At 39.7% G+C, this 21,157-nt stretch overlaps 1 protein-coding gene across 1 annotated transcript in view; it reads left to right on the top strand.

Annotated features, from left to right (window-relative positions):
• The first annotated feature begins 11,376 nt into the window (after window positions 1–11,376).
• Window positions 11,377–21,157, top strand: part of TMEM156 (transmembrane protein 156) — a 50,730-nt gene continuing 40,949 nt past the window's right edge. The window contains exon 1 of the mRNA XM_047719114.1: window positions 11,377–11,764. Coding sequence (XP_047575070.1) covers window positions 11,677–11,764 — 88 coding nt within the window. The 5' untranslated portion in view covers window positions 11,377–11,676. The remainder of the gene's footprint in view (window positions 11,765–21,157) is intronic.

Here is a 21,157-nt window from a genome sequence, read left to right as displayed (position 1 = left end):
TCCTCCGTCTGGAAGGCTATCAGCTAATCACGTGACTGCCTCTCTTTTCCTTCATGTCACCTTTCCTGACTGTCCTATGTAAACCTGCAAACTGTGCCTTAACCCCCACTCTCTGGCTACTCCTTTCTCAGCAGATAGCACCACCTTACACACACACACACACACACACACACACACACACACACATATCTATATATAGATATAGATATATAGATATGTATCTATATCTATATATGTATCTGTCTCTATTCCCTCTAGAATGTGAACTCCATAAGAACAGAATCCTGTCTCCTTGGTTCAGTGGCACATCTTGTGTTTATTACTTCTCACGTCTGTCACGTAGTAGATACTCAAAAAATATTTATGAATGAATGAACAGCTTCTCATAGGAAAGATAGTGTGTGTTCCTTTTTGTAATGGCCAAAGGACTTTCATGCAATTTACCTTATAACTGAGTCATAGGCCTTAGATGTATTAATAAGGTTGAAAATAAAGCCGTTTCACCCTACTTAAAATTAGTATTTGAAATAGCTGTTTTTTAAATCTCCTATTCTGGCATTATACCAAGGAACAGAATTTGAAAAAGCGTTCACAGCTAAGAATTCATGCTGACATTTTACAACTTGGCCCATAAATGGATCCATGGAATCAGAGAGTAATGATGGTTCAGTAAATCCTGTCAAAGGCTTAATGTTTTTCCCTGAGATGAAACAATGTAGCAGGGATCAGAAGTGGAATAATTGGACTTAAATTTGATTACTGATAACTTGATAGATGGTTTTAATGTTCCTTGGTCAGTACTCTAATAATTTTAATTGATAATCATGTTGTTGAAGTTAACAATGTTCTAATCTGGTTAAATAGCAGTTCTGATAGATAGCAAACAGAATTTAACCGTAATGTGTAGACACCTTTAATAAAGAAATGGAGTGTCTTTATATATTCTGCCCTGATTACCAGTTAGTGTGGGTGTGGGAGGGGGATTAGAGGTTTAAGTATCATTAAATACAGTGTCTGTGTTCAAAATCTGGATCCCAGGGATGGGATGTCTTTTAGAGGATTTAGGATTTCTTTTTTTTTTAAATTTTTTTATTAGCATATAATGTATTATTAGCCCGGGGTACAGGTCTGTGAATCCTTAGGCTTACACACTTCACAGCACTCACCATAGCTCATACCCTCCCCAGTGTCCATCACCCAACCATCCTCTCCCTACTCCCCACCCCCTACCACAACCTTCAGTTTGTTTTGTGAGATTAAGAGTCTCTTTTGGTTTGTCTCCCTCCCGATCCCTTTAAAAGTACTGTTGCTGTCCATGTTGTGGCATGAAACAGCCTCCTATGAAAATATGGAGCTTTAAAAGGCAGGGGCAGATCATACCCCCGGAAGAAGAATTTCCGTGTTGACAGAGACAAGTGGCCAAGTAAATCCAACTCAAACTTTATCCCCTTGAAGTTCACCTCAGATTTTCACTCTGGTTTCTCTTGGTTCCCCAGGGTAATTCATTCCCCTTTTAGTGTAGTTTAAACCACAAAAATGATGGGGAGGGTGGTGTGGAGTGGGGTGGGGGGCACAGAGAAAGGATGAAAGAAAGAAAAAGGGGAAAAAAAGAAAAGCCTCCTCAGCTTCCTTTACCAGAGTCAAGCCAATCTAGAATATTTACTATGAACTTTCCTAGAATTTAAAGGAGAAGCAAAATGAAATTGTTAGGGAAAGTGAAGCAACATACATAATTCCATTTAATTGTTAAGTGGCTCTTTTGCTAGTTTCCATTCTTCTAGGAACAAATATCTGTCCTCAAAGGGCAGGTACAAATTTGCAGGCATTCTCCCTAGTTTCCTCCCCTCTTGGCTCACTTTCTTTCTCCACATGTTAGGTAACTTTTCTATCTTTCCGGTGGGGGCCATCAAGCCTGTCTCAGTCAGAGCCAAAGCTAAAAGCCTCATTTGTACTGTTCAATTCCTACCTGTGGTTCCCAGGGATACAGCATGGTCCCAGTCCATTCATAAGACTTGGGGGCTGACACTATTTATGAGCTCCTTCCTCAGGTGGCAAAGGTCATACCAGCCTACTGTCAGGACACGCCCATCATTCCCCGAAATGGCTCTGGTGCTGGGCCCAAGGGGAAGGAATGTGCATTCTTTCATGCACATATTTCCATCCACCCATATGTAAGTAGCCCTCCTACAATTAATCAGGCCACATTCTCTGACTGGAAAAACGGTTTTTGTAAAACATCTTTAAACACTTCCTGCCAGTCCCCTCGACCTTTGTAAAAATCACAAACCTGGTTCTGCTCATTCACCAGGACCCTGCTTAACACACTTTGGTGACTCTTCATTGTCTTCAAGGTAAAGGTCAAATGTCTTAGCATGGTTGTAAGATCCCTCATAATCTAACTCTTCTCTGTCTCCCCAGGCCTGTGCCCATGGCTGTGTCCAGTATGTGTTGTCTCTTTCACAATTATTATTTTTAAATATGTTCCTTCCATCTGGACTGTCCTACCTTTCCAATCCCTACTTGTTTAGGTCCTTCAAGACTCAGCTTAAGGGTCACCACCTCTGGCAATCTTTATCCTCATCTCGCCAGGTTGAATGTGTTCCTCCACTGTATTCACATAATACTGCAGGGGAGGAAAATAATTTTCCCTCTACCCTTCTAAGGTTCTTGGCTGAGACACTCCCTTTAATAAAAGATTAGTAGGAGAATAACAAACTAATATGTATACCTCCTGTATGCATGGGAAATACCCAGGAAAACTGAGTAACTACCCCACATCGCCCAAGCCACTACCTTAAAGACCATCTCCAGCCAAAGACAAGAGATGTTAATGCCGCTTGGTGGGTTGGGTAGCAGTTTCTTGATGGACTGTGAACATTGGCTAACTTGTTTTTCTTCCTCACTAGTGAATGGATAAATGGATGGGTGGATGAATGCATGAATGAATGAACGAAAAAGATACTCCTTGCCTATGAAGCCTTGAAAAGTAACAATTTATTAGAGATAGCCATTTTTTCCTCTGATCACTATAACATACACAAGCAGGAACTTTCCTCTAATTTACAGCATTAGACTTACCAGCTTCATGAAAATTTAGAAGGTCCTTAATTTAGGATTCCATAAACATCAAAGGAAAAGGAATGAACACAAAGTACTTATATATTTTTTTGCATTAAAAATATTATTTCAGCATTTCAATGTACTTTACTTTTAGAAAATAACAGTTTTATTGCTTTTACTTTTAAAAATATAACAGTTGCAAGGCTACAAATGGATGTCGATTTCATATGAGTTAAAAAACCTGTTCCAGGGTGTATCTTCATATTTGATATATGACTTCCTGATTCACCAACAGACAGGAACCACTCAATCTGGCTTCCATTGTAATGTTCTTGGAGCACAAGTTCATAACCACTAGACAAGGTTTGTCACTGTGCTGATGGCGTACTTATGGAACATTTATTCAGCAACACTCACCAGCTGCGATGGAGAGGCCCACAGCGTAGGAGATACTGTGTTGCTTGTTACAGAGGCAAGAACAAACCAAGATGAATCAGACGGATACGTAAACCGAAAAGTCCTTATCAGTCATGATGCTTCCCCTTCCTCCTCCATTTTTGTTCAGCTTTTTATTATTTATATATTTTTTAAATTTTATTTATTTGACAGAGAGAAATCACAACTAGGCAGAGAGGCAGGCAGAGAGAGAGAGGAGGAAGCAGGCTCCCCGCTGAGCAGAGAGCCCCATCGGATCCCAGGACCCTGAGATCATGACCTGAGCCGAAGGCAGAGGATTAACCCACTAAGCCACCCAGGCGCCCCATTGTTCATCTTTTTAAAAGCACACATGCCTCTGTGTTCACACTTACATTCTGTATTCAGTGACTATACTTAGCACAGAATTCTCGGGGAGAGATCCTGGCAGAGTAAGAAGCAGCTGACCCTAGACTGGAAAGAGTGGGTGAAAAGATGGTGGGATGCGCTACGCACATCAGAAGACACTCCGCGGCCCAAGCAGCACAAAGAGGGGAGAAAATAAGCATTTCATTCTCCTCTCCTAAGAAAATCAAGAAATAACATTGCATACAGAGTCCCCATTAAAAAAAGAGAACATAATCGCGATATTCTTCATGATGCTACAATAAAACAACCTTGACTCTTCTTCACAAATCAGAGTCATAGTAATTGCTCTATTAGTATTAGGTCTAATAGGTCCAGCCCGAGATAAAAAGAACTGGCTGTACCAAGAGGGCCCTTCTGAATCTAAGTAATACTATTTCTTGGTTTTCTTGGTGGATGGAGGGGAAGAAAATGACATGCATTCATAATTTGACATTGAAATGCCCTCTTGTTACAATCAGTTCTTTTCCCCTCTGACTGGACCTATTGGACCTGATACTTTCAGACTCTGAACAATTGATTTTACTCTATTTCCTGGAGAATCAAAGATTGTTGTATTCTAGCGTTGTGAAGAATGTTTCGATTTGCGCTTTTCTGTCTCTTTATACTTGTAATTAACAAGGAGTGCATTCAATGTCAAACGACTTGCCAGAAACTTTGTTCCCAAAGACTGAAATACTGCAGTTCTAGGGATCAATTCCAGGCTGGTTTCATCCTCATTTTCTTCTCCTCCCCTCTTGCCCCTCTCTTCTATCTGCCCTCCCACTCCCCCTTCTCCTCTCCCTCCTCTTCCTGCTCAGTTCTAGGAATCCATTCCAGGCTGGTTTCATTCTCATCTTCTTCTTCTCTTCCCCCTCCTCCTCCTCCTCCTTCTTCTTCTTTTTTTTTTTTTAAATATTTATTTATTTAATCGAGAGAGAGAGCACATATGGGGGGGGGGGGCTGCTGCAGAGGGAGAGGGAGAGAGCCTCAAGCAATGCCCGCCATGGGGCTCCATCTCAGGACCTGAGATCAGGACCCTGAGATCATGACCTGAGCCAAAACCAAGAGTGAGCTTCTTAAGTGACTGAGCCACCCAGATGTCCCCGGTTTTCCCTTCTTGCTTCCCCTTTCTGGATGTACTGGCTGGGCACACAAACCTGCCTCATATTCCTTTGAAGGAAAGTGGCCCCACCAGGTTCTGTCCCACATAGACTGATATCTCCGTGTGGTAGGTTTTGTTAGTGAACACAGACTCTGTTTTCCTGGCCACGGGTGACTGGTGGTGGGGACAGTGAAGGCAAAGCAACCATGAATGGGCCAGGTGCTGAAGGCCAGACATCTCTGGGGAGGCCTGCCTGTGGAGGCCTTAGGTAGGCTCTGAACCCAGTGGTAGCAGCTCAAACCAGATGCTCGCCAGAGGGCAGGAGAACAAAGAGAAGGCAGCACCATAAACCGTAGCCCATAGTCTGAGCAATGCTGAGCCCCTTTTCTGCTTCTCTGAGGTTCTGGCTACACTTCCTAGGGCCAACCTGGAACCTTCCAACCTAGCCGCTGAAGGGGTGACCTTCTGGGTACCCTCATGCCCTGGGGTTCTTCGAAACAGCCTCAATGTAGCCACTGAAAGCAAGCAGGGACAGGCCTGGGGTGTTCTCCAGACTGAACCGAGGCTTTGTCTGAATTTCCAGCTCTGGCCCTGGCTCCTCAATGATCTCCGATTCTAAAACAGAAAAAAAAACCTGTGTGGACTGGAGGGGAGGAAAACGATTCCTTTCCTCCCTTCTGGATCTTTGGCTGGCCTAATATTTAAATTGACACAAGACAGACGAACGGGAGACAAACAAATTAAATTTCATACATACTGAAGCTCATAGAAGTATGAGGCTCAAAGAAGAAACCAAAGCCGGCAGCTTTGATATCTTTTAGACAAAGAAACAATTATTTGTGAAGATTGGACAAGGAGTCTGGGTGTGGGGTAGCAAAATAATAAATAAATAACAAGTTTTGTTTATACAGCCTTCTTGGCCCTGTGTTCCCCATCTCTGGCAATAACGATGCCTTCTACCACTCTAGGTGCAAAGATTGTATTCTTCATGTGGGGAATTTATTTCGTGCCTTTGGTGGGGCAAAGGAGGGTCAGAGTGTCCTCCTGCCCTTAAGTAATTTTAATTGAAAATAATCAGTATACCAAAGTGGCATATTTTGGGGCAGTCCATCTTTACTCCCATCAGGAGAGAAAGAGAGAGAAAGTATTTATTGGGTTATAATTTACATGCAGCAAAATCCACACCTGGGACTGTACAGTTCTAGAGCTTTGACTAATGCATACAGTTGTAAACCACCCACGTCAAGCTCTAATCCATATATAGAACATTTCCATCACCTAGAAATTCTCTCAGGCACCTTCGTAGTCAAACTTCCCTCCTCCTGCAGCCTCTTGTGGCAACCACTGGTGTATTTTCTGTCCCTGTGTCGGCACATTATATTTTGCCCTTTTTTTTTTTTCCAGAACAGTTAACATTATCTGAAAATAAACTGTTGTCATTATTTGATTATTGTCTGTCACTGGGATGTACACTCCCACCAGAATGTGAGTTCAAAGACCTTGTCTTCATTTGCTACTTCATCTCCAGGGCTCAGGACGCTGCCTGACATCGTGGAGATGTTCGGTAAATATTTGTAGAATGAACCGCAAAATGCACGAGGACGTTGGAACTTCCCAAAACCCTCTCCAGACGGAAGCCGACTTCATTAATAAGAGATTATCTCCTCCCACAAAATGTGTTAATCCCAGCGTCCCTGTGTTGCCAAAGTAGTTTATCCGACAGCAACACAACCAGAAGTCATTTGGCTGATCCGGATTATGAATTGTCTTTTAAATGCACTTTCTGGGTGATAAGATACCTGGAATAGAGCTCATCTGAAGTGAGTAAAACGGAAATAATGATTTCATAGGGTTGTCAGGGGGATGAAATGACTTGATGGAAGTGTAGCGTTAGGCGCCATGGTTCTCAGGTGGAAGCTAATTGGTCCCCACGGAAACAGCTGGTAAGATATTTTGTTGTTGTTGTCAAAACTGGGCTAGGGAGTTGCTACTGGCATCTGCTGGTAAGTGCCAACAAAGAACAGGACAGCCCCCCTACAAACAGACTTATCCAGCCCAGAATGTCGGTAGTGCTCCCCGTGAGAAATCCAGGCACATGGTAAGGGCTGTGTTTGTTTTTGTTATTATCATTATTGTTTTATAAGTGACAATTCCTGACAAGTGTTCTCACACAGTCTGAGGGTGGGGGGATAGCACAGGGGTTGAAAGCATTAAGTCTGCAGGGATACTTTCCGCGTTTGAAGCCAGAGCTTTACTTTGTGTTAACAATGTGATTTAGAGCACTTTCTTGACTTTTCTTTTCATTCTTTCTTTTTCTTTCTTTCTTTTTTTTTTTTTTAATATGCAGGGAACCCAATGTGGGACTCGATCCAAAGACTCCAGGATCATGACCCGAGCCAAAAGCAGATGCTTAACCAACTGAGCCACCCAGGCGTCCACTTTCTTGACTTTTCAATGCCTAATAGTCTTTGCTTGTACCATCAGAATAACAGTAGTAACTCCCTCAGGGATTTGCTGGGGGAGTGCATAAAAGAACCCATATATGACATTCAGTACTGTGCAGGAACATACAATAAATGTCCAATAAACGTCATTGATCATGGCTATTGTTTTTGTTGACTCCAAAAGATCTCTCTACACAATATTGTGAAAGGATTAAGGGTAATTTCAATGAAAAAAGAAATAAAAAATGTATTGCTCACATAAAGTATATATAAGTATGTATTTCACATAATAGTAGATGACTACATAGAAGTTAATCTGAATCATCCTTTTTAAGGCTGTTATTTATTATTTGTTAAAAGTATGTTGTTCTTGCTTCCTTGGGTAAAGAAAGAAGCTCCTGGAAATAAAGAATTCTGTCATTTAAAAAATTTGGGTCTAGGGGCGCCCTGGTGGCACAGTTGGTTAAGTGTCTGACTCTTGGTTTCTGCTCAGGTCGTGATCTCAGGATTGTGAGATTCAGTTCCTCCCTCCCTTGCTCTCTCTCTCTCTCAAATAAATAAATAAATTGTTAAAAAACTGTATCTAGCACACAGGGTACAATTATTATTAGGGTTTTAGCCTTCATTAGAGGTATGATCACATTAAAGTACTTTGAGAGCCTGAGTCTATGATGTGAAGTATAAGACTTAGGGAAGTTAAACACTAATGTAATAACACCCTTTTGTGTTTTAGTTGTATTAATTTCTTACTTCTTCATTGAGGTAGGAGAGAGAAGTCCACAATGCACGGGTAATAGATTTGTACTCATGTTCTTAGATTCTCCCTTTATAATCTAATATCTATGAAGAAGCTTTGGAAATTATAAAACAAAACTATGGAGCTGTGGTCCTTTACCATTAGTATTAACTCTCTAACAATTTATTAGAAGGTCAGATGTTTCCATTGTTAAAAAGATGACCAGGCTTCTTAGTTTGTTATTATGCATTGCAGGCAGCCAAAATCAGGCTGCAAGTAAATTTTGTATTTAAGAGTAAACTGCTTGGGGGCACCTGGGTGGTTTCAATCTGTTAAGTGTCTGCCTTCGGCTCAGACCATGATCCCAGGGATAGACCCCTGCATCTGCCTCCCTGCTCAGCAGGAAGCCTGCTTCTCCCTCTCCCACTCCCCCACTTCTGTTCCTTCTCTCTCTGGCTCTCTCTCTCTGTCAAATAGATAAAGAAAATCTTAATTAAAAAAAAAAGTAAACTCCTTGGTGAGATATAAATTATTATGACTACAATGAGGAAGAATTGTGTTTGATATTATAATTATAATTATATTATTGTAAATATTATATTTATATTTAATATTACAAATACAATGAGGAAGAATTGTGTTTCTTAACATAAACCTTTTAAGTCCATAATCTACCATATTTTATATTCTGTCACAAATAGTTAGGGAGAAAAAAACCCACCCTATACAAAAAGAAATGGAACATGACAACCTGAGGGAATTGTTTGCAACATATGTGGCAAGGGATACATATTCCCAGTAGAGAAAAAGGCCTATAAAGCAACAACAAGGATACAAATATTCCAGTAAGAGACATGAACAGCCAATTTATAAGAAATTCAAATTGCCAGCAAATATGAAATATGTTTAGACTTGCCAGCAATCAGAGAAATGAGTATTAAAACAAGTGTTTTCCCTTCCTTTTCAAATGGACAAAAGTTGAGAGAATAAAATGGCCAATGTTGACATTCGTGACATGGGCATTCTCATACACTCTTGGTTGAGTCTATATTGACTCACTTCTTCTGGGAGATAGTTGTTTATATGAATTAAGAACTCCAAAAACCTTTGCACTGTTTGTCTTTGTAATTCTATGCCATAAATCAGACTCACACAAAGATTTATATAAATGAATATTCACATTGTAGTGCTACATAAACAAATATTTTTATAAAGGACACAATTGGAGTACCATTAAATGAATTATCTAAGGACCATTAAAAATCTACTGAAGTCTTTAGAAATAAGTTATTCTGCAGAGTTTTCATGTTCAGTTGATTGAAAGGGGATGGTACAATTAAAAGAAGAACAAAAGGAAGGAGAACACTGATGGAAGGGGAGAATATTCCTGAAATATCTCAGGGTGTATCATATTTCTCATAAGTTGCTCGATCAGACATGACACACTGGTGTCCAGCAAGTGGATTATAGGCCAGATATGAGATCCTGACTCCCCCACATCCTCAGAGCAGTGAGGCACTGCCCTGGTTGGTCTCTTGACATCCACCATTTGCACAGCTCCAGAGAAGCCCACGGAGCTTACTAGGGAAGTTTGTCTTCCAGGTGCTCAAGAATAAAACCACCCATCTGATGCCATGTTATGGGGGAGGGGTGAGGAAGGAAGAAGGAGGTCTGCAAGAACACTACCACAAAGAAAACTCACAAACCCATAAAATCTGAGATGAACAAGAGAATTAATCAATGAACCAAAGCATTGTTGTTCATAAAAAAGGACAGATATTCACAAAACTAATTTCAGTGAAATCAAATTAAAGCGGAAAAATTAAAAAATGGTTTAGCTACCTTTTTATTTTTTTAATATTTTATTTATTTATTTGACAGAGAGAGAGAGATCACAAGCAGGCAGAGAGAGAAGTAGAGGCAGGCTCCATGCTGAGCAGAAAGCCTGATGTGGGGCTCGATCCCAGGACCCTGAGATTATGACCTGAGCCAAAGGCAGAGGCTTAACCCACTGAGCCACCCGGACACCCCTAGCTGCTCTTTTAAAGAAAATTGATCAAGGAATTAAACTAACTGAGTGGTGGAACATCAAGTTGATCTTTTCTTGATCAATTTCTTCTCCATTAGTAAAATTATTATTGGAATGTTTGTATTTGTAAATAAAAATCGGGGAATCAAAACAGGGTCAAGGGGGGAGTAGGAAGTCCACTGTCACTTAGTGACACCAACAAGATAGGAAAGAATTAAAAGACAGGGTCTCTTACCCCTTTCCACCAGCATCTTTACTGAAGACCCTGCTGGACATATGACATAACATGTCTCAGTCCAATACACTGTGCAGGCAATGACTCTCATCAATTCCTCTCTTCCTTGGAATGATCCTTGATGCTGTTCATAAAATAAGCCTAATGTTTGAAGTTCTAGTTCCATTTTGACTGTTCTTAGATTCAGTTTCTAAGGTCTCTTAACCCACAATTCCCATCTGTCAATCAAATCCCCACACCCAATCCGAAGGCGAGACAGTTTTATTTGTACTCACAATATAGCCACAGCCGGCACTTTTGTTCCCTGCCTCCTACTCCCCAGTCATCCATCGTTTCATAAAGGCCAGGGTTGGGTCAGTAGGAACAGATAGGATGAATGGAAACAGATGGGGTGCTGGAGGTACCAGATGGAATGACCGGGTAGAAAATGATTGGAGATATTCCCTACCTTTTTTTTTTTTTTAAACTAGAAAACAAAAACAATGGAATAAAAGTATTTGTTTGCACATATTCTTTCTTCACCCTAAACTTCCCCTACTCTTCATTTATATTCTAAGACGAAGTCGTTTACTTCACTGGGATTATCATAATGAAAGATCATTTTTTGAAACAGGAATGGACAGTGTGGGTTCGGGAACGATGATCACACTGTTTATAGGCATAATAATAATGAGTCCCATTCCACTGCTTTATACAAGGTAGTAAAGTAGAATTGAAATTTTGGTTTATCCTTACATTTATCCTTACATTTGTACTGTTTACAGTCTAATAGACACACTCTTTTCCTGAACACCAGAATCCAGTTCAGCCTGGCATTTAAAAGGGGCCAACAATCATTTAACAAGTAAATGAGTAACTGGACATGACTGACCTTCATCGTTTGTTTTTGGCATGTATATTGTGGGTGTATATTTACTCCTACAGACTGGTAAACGTGGGAAAATAGCTTCAATTCTGGATGAGGACAAGACCCCTTTGCTTCTTGAGATCTTTTTTTTTTTTTCAATATTTCTTGTTTAGAAGATAGTTTGAAAGTGTCTTACTTCTTAGTAGTTTTCATAATGGAAAGTGACTCAAAATGAAGACGTCTCTGTTCAAACCCTCTTTTTTTTTTTAAGTCTTACCCAAAAGGAAGTGAGTATGAAGTAAATTGCATAAACTTAAAGTACTGCAGAGATGAAACTCAAAGCAGGAAGAGACATGCCACCCATGTCCTGGACAGGAACACACCGTGTCATGTGAAGAGACATGACAAAAACAGCCCTCTTTAAATTACTTTTGGCAATAGTGATCGCGTTCATTTTACTTTTGCCCGAATATTTTAAGACACCGAAAGGTGAGTGTATCATTATAATTTATTTTTTCTTTTTCTAATTTTTTAATAAAAATCATGATAGCTAATGGTAACAGGAAAGGTCTTTTTAGATACACGCTGCATGGGCTGAAGGTCTATGTCTAAAAAGTTACACAAATGAGATTGTAATGTTAATTGACTCTTACAGAGCACAGTAACCTTATTCCCAGCACTAAATTATTGTGGCACATGATCATGAGATGAAAAATGAAGAGATGTCTTTAATATCTGGAGTCTAGATTTTTTTTTTTTTTGGAGTCTAGATTTTAAACATCAAGTTTACATTAATCTTCTCACATGATTTTGCTCTTTGAAGTAGTTTCCTTCAAAACAGTTCTAAGTATGCTTTTAGCTTCTGGAATGATTTTTATAAAGCAAGTGATATTTATTGTGTTAAAAATGCTTGATTTCCATCCATCACAGCCATTTCACACAAGTAACTCACTGCTGCCTTTTGAAAAATAAGAGTATTCAAAATAGAATTAAAATGAGATGGGTGAAATTTCAAAAGGTGTGCGTGTTTGTGGATTTGTTACTAGAATAAAAAGGAACAAAATAAACTCTGTGGATAATTCAGGGTCTTGTGTATGTTTGTTGAAACCTAGGATAAGGAAATAAATAAATGTAAATTTCAGCTGTTTTTATAGGTCAGTAAAAGATTTGGAAATATATTAATGTGACTGTTTCGATGGTAAATGTGCTCCCTAGCATTTAATAAGGAGAAAAAAAGAAAATGCTGTATGCTATCATCAAAGTTATATGAATTTGTTTAAGATCAGCAAAAAGCTTCCGTTTGATGGCTGGCTGTGATGATTATTGTTGCCTATACGTGACGCTAAGTGGCCAGATAACAATATTTTTTAAATAAACACCAAGTGCAATTTTGTGAAAAATTGCATTTTTCACATTTGTCTTGGTTTTCTGGAGTTATGTTGCTTAGGTGAAACAACCGTAACATGTAGTTTTAATTCTTGATTCCACATAGTGAAAATAGAAAGAGAAGAGTTAGAATTGGAGTGGAGATAACATATTTTGATTTTTAAGCTTTTTGTGGTGGGGAGTAAGCTCATTTAATAGTTAATCTAATGTAGGCCATAAAGATCGACCTGTACCTCCAAAAAAGTAGGTTCAGCTAATGAAAACCAAGTAATCAGCCTAAAAAAGATTTCTTAAACTGCTAACTATTGGTTAGTGTTTTATGAGAACTGGTGAATGCCAGAGCATGTTAAAAGTTTTCCTTTTTTGAGCAGATGCCTTGATGGTAATCAGCCATCAATGATTTTCATCTTCTTACTTTCAAGATGATTACATCAGCTCTCAATACTCCCTATATTGCCTCCTCAGACTGAAAATAGCCATTTGTCTTTTCTTGGCCCAAGAACAGCATAGGTATTTTCTTGGACTCTTTGAAGGGGGTGGATTTATTTGGGAATTTTGTTTCAAAGGAACCCTCCCTGGGGCCGACAAACAAAAATGTTTGAAAAAAAACCATCATCTTAATCCCAATGTCATTTTGTGGTAGGAGGAATTTTGCACAGAGCTACCAGTAAGGAAAGGTTGATTATTGGGCAAAATATTTTACACATGCAATAGTGCAATAATACTACTTTATATTTTTTAATGGCTTGTGGGTCACCGGGAACAAGTTCATATAGCCTCATTTTGTATAGTCTAATATAGACTTGACTAAGGTTACATAATTGCTTCACTTTTTTCAGTAATTTTTTAATCACAATTACAGTTGCCTCATGAAACGTGATGACTTGTCAACTACCTATTTCATAAAATACCTTGTAAATTATTTAGATGATAAGCTAAGAGTGTTCAGGAAGTGCTAAAATTAACCTTGAGACTCTCCTGTATAGTTTTACTCTCCCCATCAGTTACTTGTGGGTTTTTTTCCCCCATTTTTTCTTATATTCTATTCACTTTAATTTCTAAGATAAATATTATAAAATGATTTTTACTTATAAATTACTCACTGATACCATGTCGTTCAGACATCAAATGAATTCAGAAGGAATCTTAATGAGGAATAATGTATTCACGGAGTTTAATAGATTTGATTTCAAAATAATAAACCCTCTGAAGGCCCAAGTTAAAAATAGAGAACCGTGTTTGATCCTTTTTCATCAAGAATGTATCCGAGTCTCTGAATAATCATTACTCAGAATATTCAATTATCATAATTATACAGTATAAGCTCTCTAGTCTAACTTTACTGAGGAAGATGAACTTCTTCAGCAGTGTTTTGGACTTTTAATGAGTTTGCATTGAGCACATGTACCGGCAAGAGAAACTATTTTAATACTTTCAGTTTACTTGAAAGGCAGCTTATACTGAGAGCCAATAGTTGGTGTCATGAATTGATACACTTATGTTGCATGTAGATAATGGAGCTAGAAAAAGGAATGGATATATTTTGATTCAGAGCTCCTTGCAATTAAGGGAGCCTGGATTGACCCCAAACAAAAGACCTCACCAAACTTTTCTTGGACTTGCAGTGTTAAGAGAGCAAGATCTGGTTAACAAATAGAAATCTGGGGGTGCCTGGGTGGCTCACTGGTTAAGCATCTGCCTTTGGCTCAGGTCATGATCCTAGGGTCCTGGGATCGAGCCCCACATCGGGCTCCCTGCTCAGAGGGAAGACTGCTTCTCTCTCTCCCACTCCGCCTGCTTGCGTTCCCTCTCTTGCTGTCTCTCTCTGTGTGTCAAATAAATAATTTTTTTTTTTAAAAAGGGGGCTCTCACGGATTATTTATTTATTTATTTATACTTACAAGTAACGTCTACCTGTGCTCGCTTCGGCAAGTGTACTGAAATGGGAATGAATAGCCAGGAACCTGGGGCTACAAAAAACGAAAGGCAATTCTTCCTTCAAGTTTTCAGTCAAGGGGATGCCTGGCTGGTAAATAATTAAAATCATTACTAAAACAGCAATGTAAAAGAGGTGTGATGGGGACATAACGTTGCTTCCAGGCCTGTCTGGGGAGGGTGTTTCTTCCCTTTTTTGTTGCAAAGAGGAATCACTGTCAGAATTCTAGCCATCAGCTAATATTCCTCCCTAACCTGCTTGCAGAAGCACTTTCTAAGAGAAGCGATTATTACTAATTTTCAGATAAAACGTACTCATCTCAATATCTCAGACAATCTTGAAACCAGAAACTGTAGTGAGTTATACAAGTGTCTTACTGACTGTCCGTGGCAATGCGAGACAGGGGTAGCAGCCATAAACACACCTGAAACCTAATTTTATCTAGCTGTTCGACTTCCTCACTTAGATTTAAGACCCAAACTAACATAAACTGTGTTTACCAGCTTTCATTTCCCCGTTGCATTGCACACTTTCTGAGGGAAATGGTAATATGAGGGGCAGTGAACTTTAAGAAAACAATGGATAAAGGAACTTGACTTATGGACTATAGGATAAACCCTGAAGTATATTAAGCTCTGTACACCTTAACTTACGTCTATGATAAAGAACAGTTTTATCAAGGATCGCTACAATCCATTTGCCTGAAAGGGTTATCTTCCTTCTTAAAAATGGCACGTTATTTCCTTCTTATTGACTGGCTCATTAGAAAGTCCATCAGTGATGGCCGCCTCTGCTGGCGGCCCTGGGGTGCCCCTGTCCCTGGACCAATGGCTTCCAAAAGGCCATTCTGAGAAGACTGAGGAGGCACTGGAGGAGGAGGACTAGGAACTAGACGAGACCCTGTCCGAGAGACTGTGGGGGCTGACAGAGATGTTCCCAGAGAGGGTCCCGTCCACAGCTGGAGCCACTTTGGATCTCTCCCTCTTTGTGGCTCAGAAAATGTGCAGGTTTTCCAGGGCAGCCGTGTGGAATGGGACCACTTCCTTCATGCTCCTGGTTCTTCTGTTGTCTTTGAGACTGAGAAGCTACAAGGGCAACAGCAGCAAGAACTGCGACAGCAGCAGATACTTCTAGGGCCTAACCCAGGGCTCTCAGGAGGGACATCAGGGGCTCTCCCTTCACTTCCTGGAAAGATCTAGATGGTGACTGCTCTATGACTGGGCTTAGAGGGACAAGTTTGAAAATTCAGTAGTGTTGGAACTAATTATTTGGATTTTTTTTTTTTTTAACTTTGGCATATTGATCTATCTAAACCTGATGGGGAGAAGGGACATGCCCACAATATGAAATAGTAATGCGTTGCAGCTGGGGTGTAAAGCAGCTGCTGTGAACTTCTATGCCAGAAAGGAGGGAGGGCCGGGCAGTGGTTTCAACCATAGGATGGGGACTGTGGAGGACAGAAGAGGAGCTCATTCCCACTGCCCATTTTGGCTACGAGGGACCTGTGTGTCTGTCTTAAAAAGAAAAAAGTAAGTGCTCACTTTTTATATTTAAGTACTAAAAACGATTCCAATTGAGAAAAGAAAAAAAAAGAAAAAAGCAAGTTAATCAGTAATCCCCAATAAGGCCTGGGAAAGAGACTAATGGGTATTAAATTTTTTTAAAAGATTTTATTTATTCATTTGACAGACAGAGATCACAAGTAGGCAGAGAGGCAGGTAGAGAGGGGGGGAAGCAGGCTCCCTGCATAGCAGAGAGCCCGATTCGGGCCTCGATCCCAGGATCCCGAGACCATGACCTGAGCCGAAGGCAGAGGCTTAACCCACTGAGCCACCCAGGTACCCCAGGTATTAAAATTTTTAAAAGAGATTTATTTATTTATTTATTTATTTATTTATTTGGTGGTGGGGAGAGAGAGAGCGCGCACACATACAGGCAGAGAGAGAAAGAATCTTAAGCAGACTCCGTGGAGCCTGCTGCGGGGCTCGATATCATGACCCCGAGATCCTGACCTGAGCCAAAATCAAGAGTCAGGTGCTTAACCGACTGGGCCACCCAGGTGCTCCTAAAAATTTTTTTTAAATAGATTTTTTTTTTTTTAAGATTTTATTTATTTATTTGACAGACAGAGATCACAAGTAGATGGAGAGGCAGGCAGAGAGAGAGAGGGAAGCAGGCTCCCTGCTGAGCAGAGAGCCCGATGTGGGACTCGATCCCAGGACCCTGAGATCATGACCTGAGCCGAAGGCAGCGGCTTAACCCACTGAGCCACCCAGGCGCCCTAAAAATTTTTTTTAAAACATAATAAACACTTACACATATATGAGGTACTATACCAAGTGCTTTGACATATCACTCATCTTGATGCATTAAATATGTCAACCTCTTCATGGTGAAGCATCATTCTCAAGAGAGACTTTCCGGAAAATATTCAGAGAAGGAATAAAACTAGATGGATAGATTTACTTCGTTGTAACATTGTATTTTTTATGGGATTTTCTGAATCTTTGTAACATGAAAATGGCTACTAATCAACACAGTCTGTTTACATGTATATTTCATACATTAGGTGCTGGCAAAAAAAAAAAAAAGATACTGCTGAGGATACTATTTTCCACTGTTTTGGCTGAACTGGTTTTCTTCTCTTCTACCAGCTTGTCTCACTGCATTGGTAGATAAATGCTCTCTCTGTATATCTTTTCTGTTTTTATAGAAAAAACAACTTTCTTTAAAACAGTAATGTGGTAATATATCTTACCCCTCTATACTTCTCTTTTTCCATATATACTTCTTTTTTCCATAGTACTTATACCCTATATAACTTGCTTATTTATTGTGTGTACTTTTTGTTGTCCAATTTTTCCAAGTAGAATGTAAGCACAATGAAAATGAGGTTTTTGTTTATGTTGGTCATGTTTTAAGTGCTTAGAACAGAAGTTGTCACATTAGGAGGCACTCACTGAGTATTTGTTGATTGAGGGAATTTTCTGAGTCATATTGTACAGGAAACAAAAAGGAAACACTCTGAAAGGAAGCACTTCTTAGCTGACCCTTATAACCGTCTTCTGATTTAGGCTGACCAGAGATTGTCATCCCCACCTTATATTTTTGAAACAAACTTCTACTGCACACCGAGAATTTTTAGGGTCCTGGGATTGAGCCCTGCCTCTAGCTCCTTGCTCAGTGGGGAGACTGCTTATCTCTCTGCCTCTCCCCTACTCGTGCTCTCTCTCTCTCTCTCACTCTCTTTCTCCCCCCCCCAAAGTAAATAAACAAAATCTTTTAAAAAAATGGTCTTTCCCACATGTTCTGTGAATAAATCCATATCCTGTCCAGACTCCCCTATTCCTTATCTGGTTAACATCATGGATATATCATTCATTTGCAACATGATATACTTTTACCCCTTCCCTTCAATTACTGAACCCCAAATAGAAATAAAATTATTTGTTTTTGTTATTGAAATTGATACTTTGTGAGTCTATGGTAGTTGCTAAAGAGGAGACTTTGACCAAAGGAAAACAATGTATGTTAACAAATATCTCTGTAAATTAGGCACCTAAGCCATAGGCTTTTTTCTCTCCTGGCAGCTAATCTTTTTTAATTGCTGAATTATGATACAAAATATCCAATAATGATAAAAGATACACAGAAACCATTGGCTGTGTTATGTTTAGTTTGGCTATTTTTTTTTAAAGGCACAACTTACAATAAAATACAAAGATCTTAAGTGTTCAATTTTATAAATTTTGACAATTGTCCACACCTCTGTAATTACAGCACCATATAAAATACAGATTTTCCTACTCCCAGAAGATTCCTTTTGCCCTTTTCTGTCAAATCTCCTCCTCTCCCCAAGGCAACTTTGTGACCTATGTCACCATAGTTTTGTTTTATCCCTTCTTATTTTTTATATGGATGGATTCATCATACAGTGTCTATTTTGGTCTAGCTTTTTAGCATAATGTTTTTGGGATTCACCCATGTTATGAAGTATATCAGTAGCTCCTTTCTATTTATCGCTAAATGGTCCCTTATACAAATATGTCACATTTGTCCCTTTGGCCACTGGGTTGTTTCCAGATTTTGGTCATTATAAATATGCTGCTATGAACATTCTTGTACAACTCTTCGTGTGAAAATATGGTTTCATTTCTATCTGGTAACTGTCATGTAGTAGAATAGCTTAGTTTTATAAGACACCACCAAATGCATTGCCAAAGTAGTTGTTTCTAGTGGTAAAAATTTCTCATTTTCTTTTCTTCAGTTTACATTTCATATACTTAAGCAGTAACACTTAGAATATGTAATGTCTGAAATAATCCATGCTTCTTCCCAAAGTTCCTTGACAACTCATTAACAGAGAAATAGCCTAGGTGTTGGGAAAATATGACTTGACATACCATAGTTTCTGGAACACCTAGTGCCTGTCAAACAATGAAGGTTTTATTGTAAATTCTCCCTTATTTTTGAAGGTTAACAGAGAGTTGAAACTTCTGTTCTTGCGGTCATATCTTGAAAAACACTTTTGGCACAAAACATCTAAAAATGTGAGATAAAACATTAAAGACAACAACAACAAAATACATAGTTGAAGTACTAAGAAAGTAAGAAAACTCCTCAAAGGTAGAAAATGATTAGAAATTATGAATCCAGATGGGTAAGCAAGAGTGAACAGGTTGGTGACCCGAGGAACATCTACCAATTCCTGGTGCCCCAGAGTCTCTGTTTCATGGGTCACACATTGGGAGACAGAAGCCGAAGCTTAAGGCTGGGACACAAAATGTGACATGCTCTGTGAAGAAGTAATGAGTAATCTGGGGAAAAAAACTTGCCTGGCTGTGAGGAAGTTTGTCTGTCTCCATCTGGGCCCTGGAGAGAGCCAGGAAAAAATTGCCCTTGAGAGTTTGTGGACTTGAACTGGGCCATAACTTGGCTATTAATGCTTATGGTCTATGACATGTGACAAGCCCAATCCAAGAATTAATTTTTATTTTTGTTTTCTTGGATAAATTTGACATACGACTTTTTACTTTAAAAAAAAAAAAGATTTTATTTATTTATTTGACACAGAGATAGAGAGAGAGAGGGAGAGAAAGGGAGAGAGAGAGAGATCACAAGCAGGCAGAGAGGCAGTCAGAGGGAGAAGGAGAAGCAGGTTCCCCGATGAGCAGAGAGCTCGACTTGGGGCTCAATCCCAAGACCCTGAGATCATGGCTTGAGCCAAAGGCAGTCTTTTTTTTTTTTTTTTTTAAGATTTTATTTATTTATTTGACAGAGCGAGTGAGCACAGGCAGATAGAGTGGCAGGCAGAGGCAGAGGGAGAAGCAGGCTCCCTGCTGAGCAAGGAGCCAGATGTGGGACTTGATCCCAGGAGGCTGGGATCATGACCTGAGCCGAAGGCAGCTGCTTAACCAACTGAGCCACCCAGGCGTCCCGCCAAAGGCAGTCTTAACCCACTGAGCCACCCAGGCGCCCCTTCTGCCTACTTTTTTTATTGGATTATTCATTTTTGGAGTGTTGAGTTTTAATTTCATTAAATGTTTTCTTCACTTGGCAGAAGCTTTTTATTTGGATGAAGTCCCAACAATTTCTTTTTGCTTTTGTTTCCCTTGCCTCAGGAGACACATCTAGAAAGAAACTGCTATGACTGATGTCAAAGAGGTTACTGCCTCTAGGACTTTTATGGTCTCATGCCCCACACGTAGGTCTTTAATCCATTTGTGTATGGTATAAAAAAGTGGTCCATCTTCACTTTTAGCATGTTGCCATCCAGTTTTCCCAACACCACTTGTTGAAGAGCCTTTTTCCCATTGGATTTTCCTTCCTGTTGTGTCAAAGATAAACTGACCGTATAGTTGTGGGTTCATTTCTGGGTTTTCTATTCTGTTCCATGGATCTATGGGTCTGTTTTTTTTTTTTTTTAAAGATTTTATTTATTTATTTGAGAGAGAGACAGTGAGAGAGAGCATGAGCGAGGAGAAGGTCACAGAGAGAAGCAGACTCCCCGTGGAGCCGGGAGCCCGATGCGGGACTCGATCCTGAGACTCCAGGATCATGACCTGAGCCGAAGGCAGTCGTCCAACCAACTGAGCCACCCAGGCGTCCCTATGGGTCTTTTTTTGTGCCAGTATCATACTGTTTTGATCACTACAACTTGTTTTGTAATATGACTTGAAGTCTGGAATTGTGATGCCCCCAGCTTTGTTTTCCTTTTTCAAGGTTGCTTTGGTTATTTGGGGTCTTTATTTTGGGGTCTACAAATTTTAGGATTGTTTGTTCTAATTCTGTGAAAAATGCTGTTGGTATTTTAATAGGGACTGCATTACATGTGTAGATTACTTTGGATAGGACAGACATTTTAGCAATATTTGTTCTAATTCATGGGCATGAAATGTCTTGTGTGTCATTTCTTTGTGTCATCTTCAATTTCTTTCATCAGTTTTCAGAGTACAGCTCTTACACCTCTTGTGTTAGGTTTATTCCTAGGTATCTTACTGTTTTTGGTGCAATTGTAAGTGGGGTTGATTCCTTAATTTCTCTTTCTGCTGCTTAATTGG

Source organism: Lutra lutra, chromosome 2, assembly GCF_902655055.1.
Source record: "Lutra lutra chromosome 2, mLutLut1.2, whole genome shotgun sequence".
Taxonomy (NCBI): domain Eukaryota; kingdom Metazoa; phylum Chordata; class Mammalia; order Carnivora; family Mustelidae; genus Lutra; species Lutra lutra.
The sequence above is the reverse complement of the archived record's forward strand: the minus strand, read 5'-3'. Positions and strand labels throughout refer to the sequence as shown.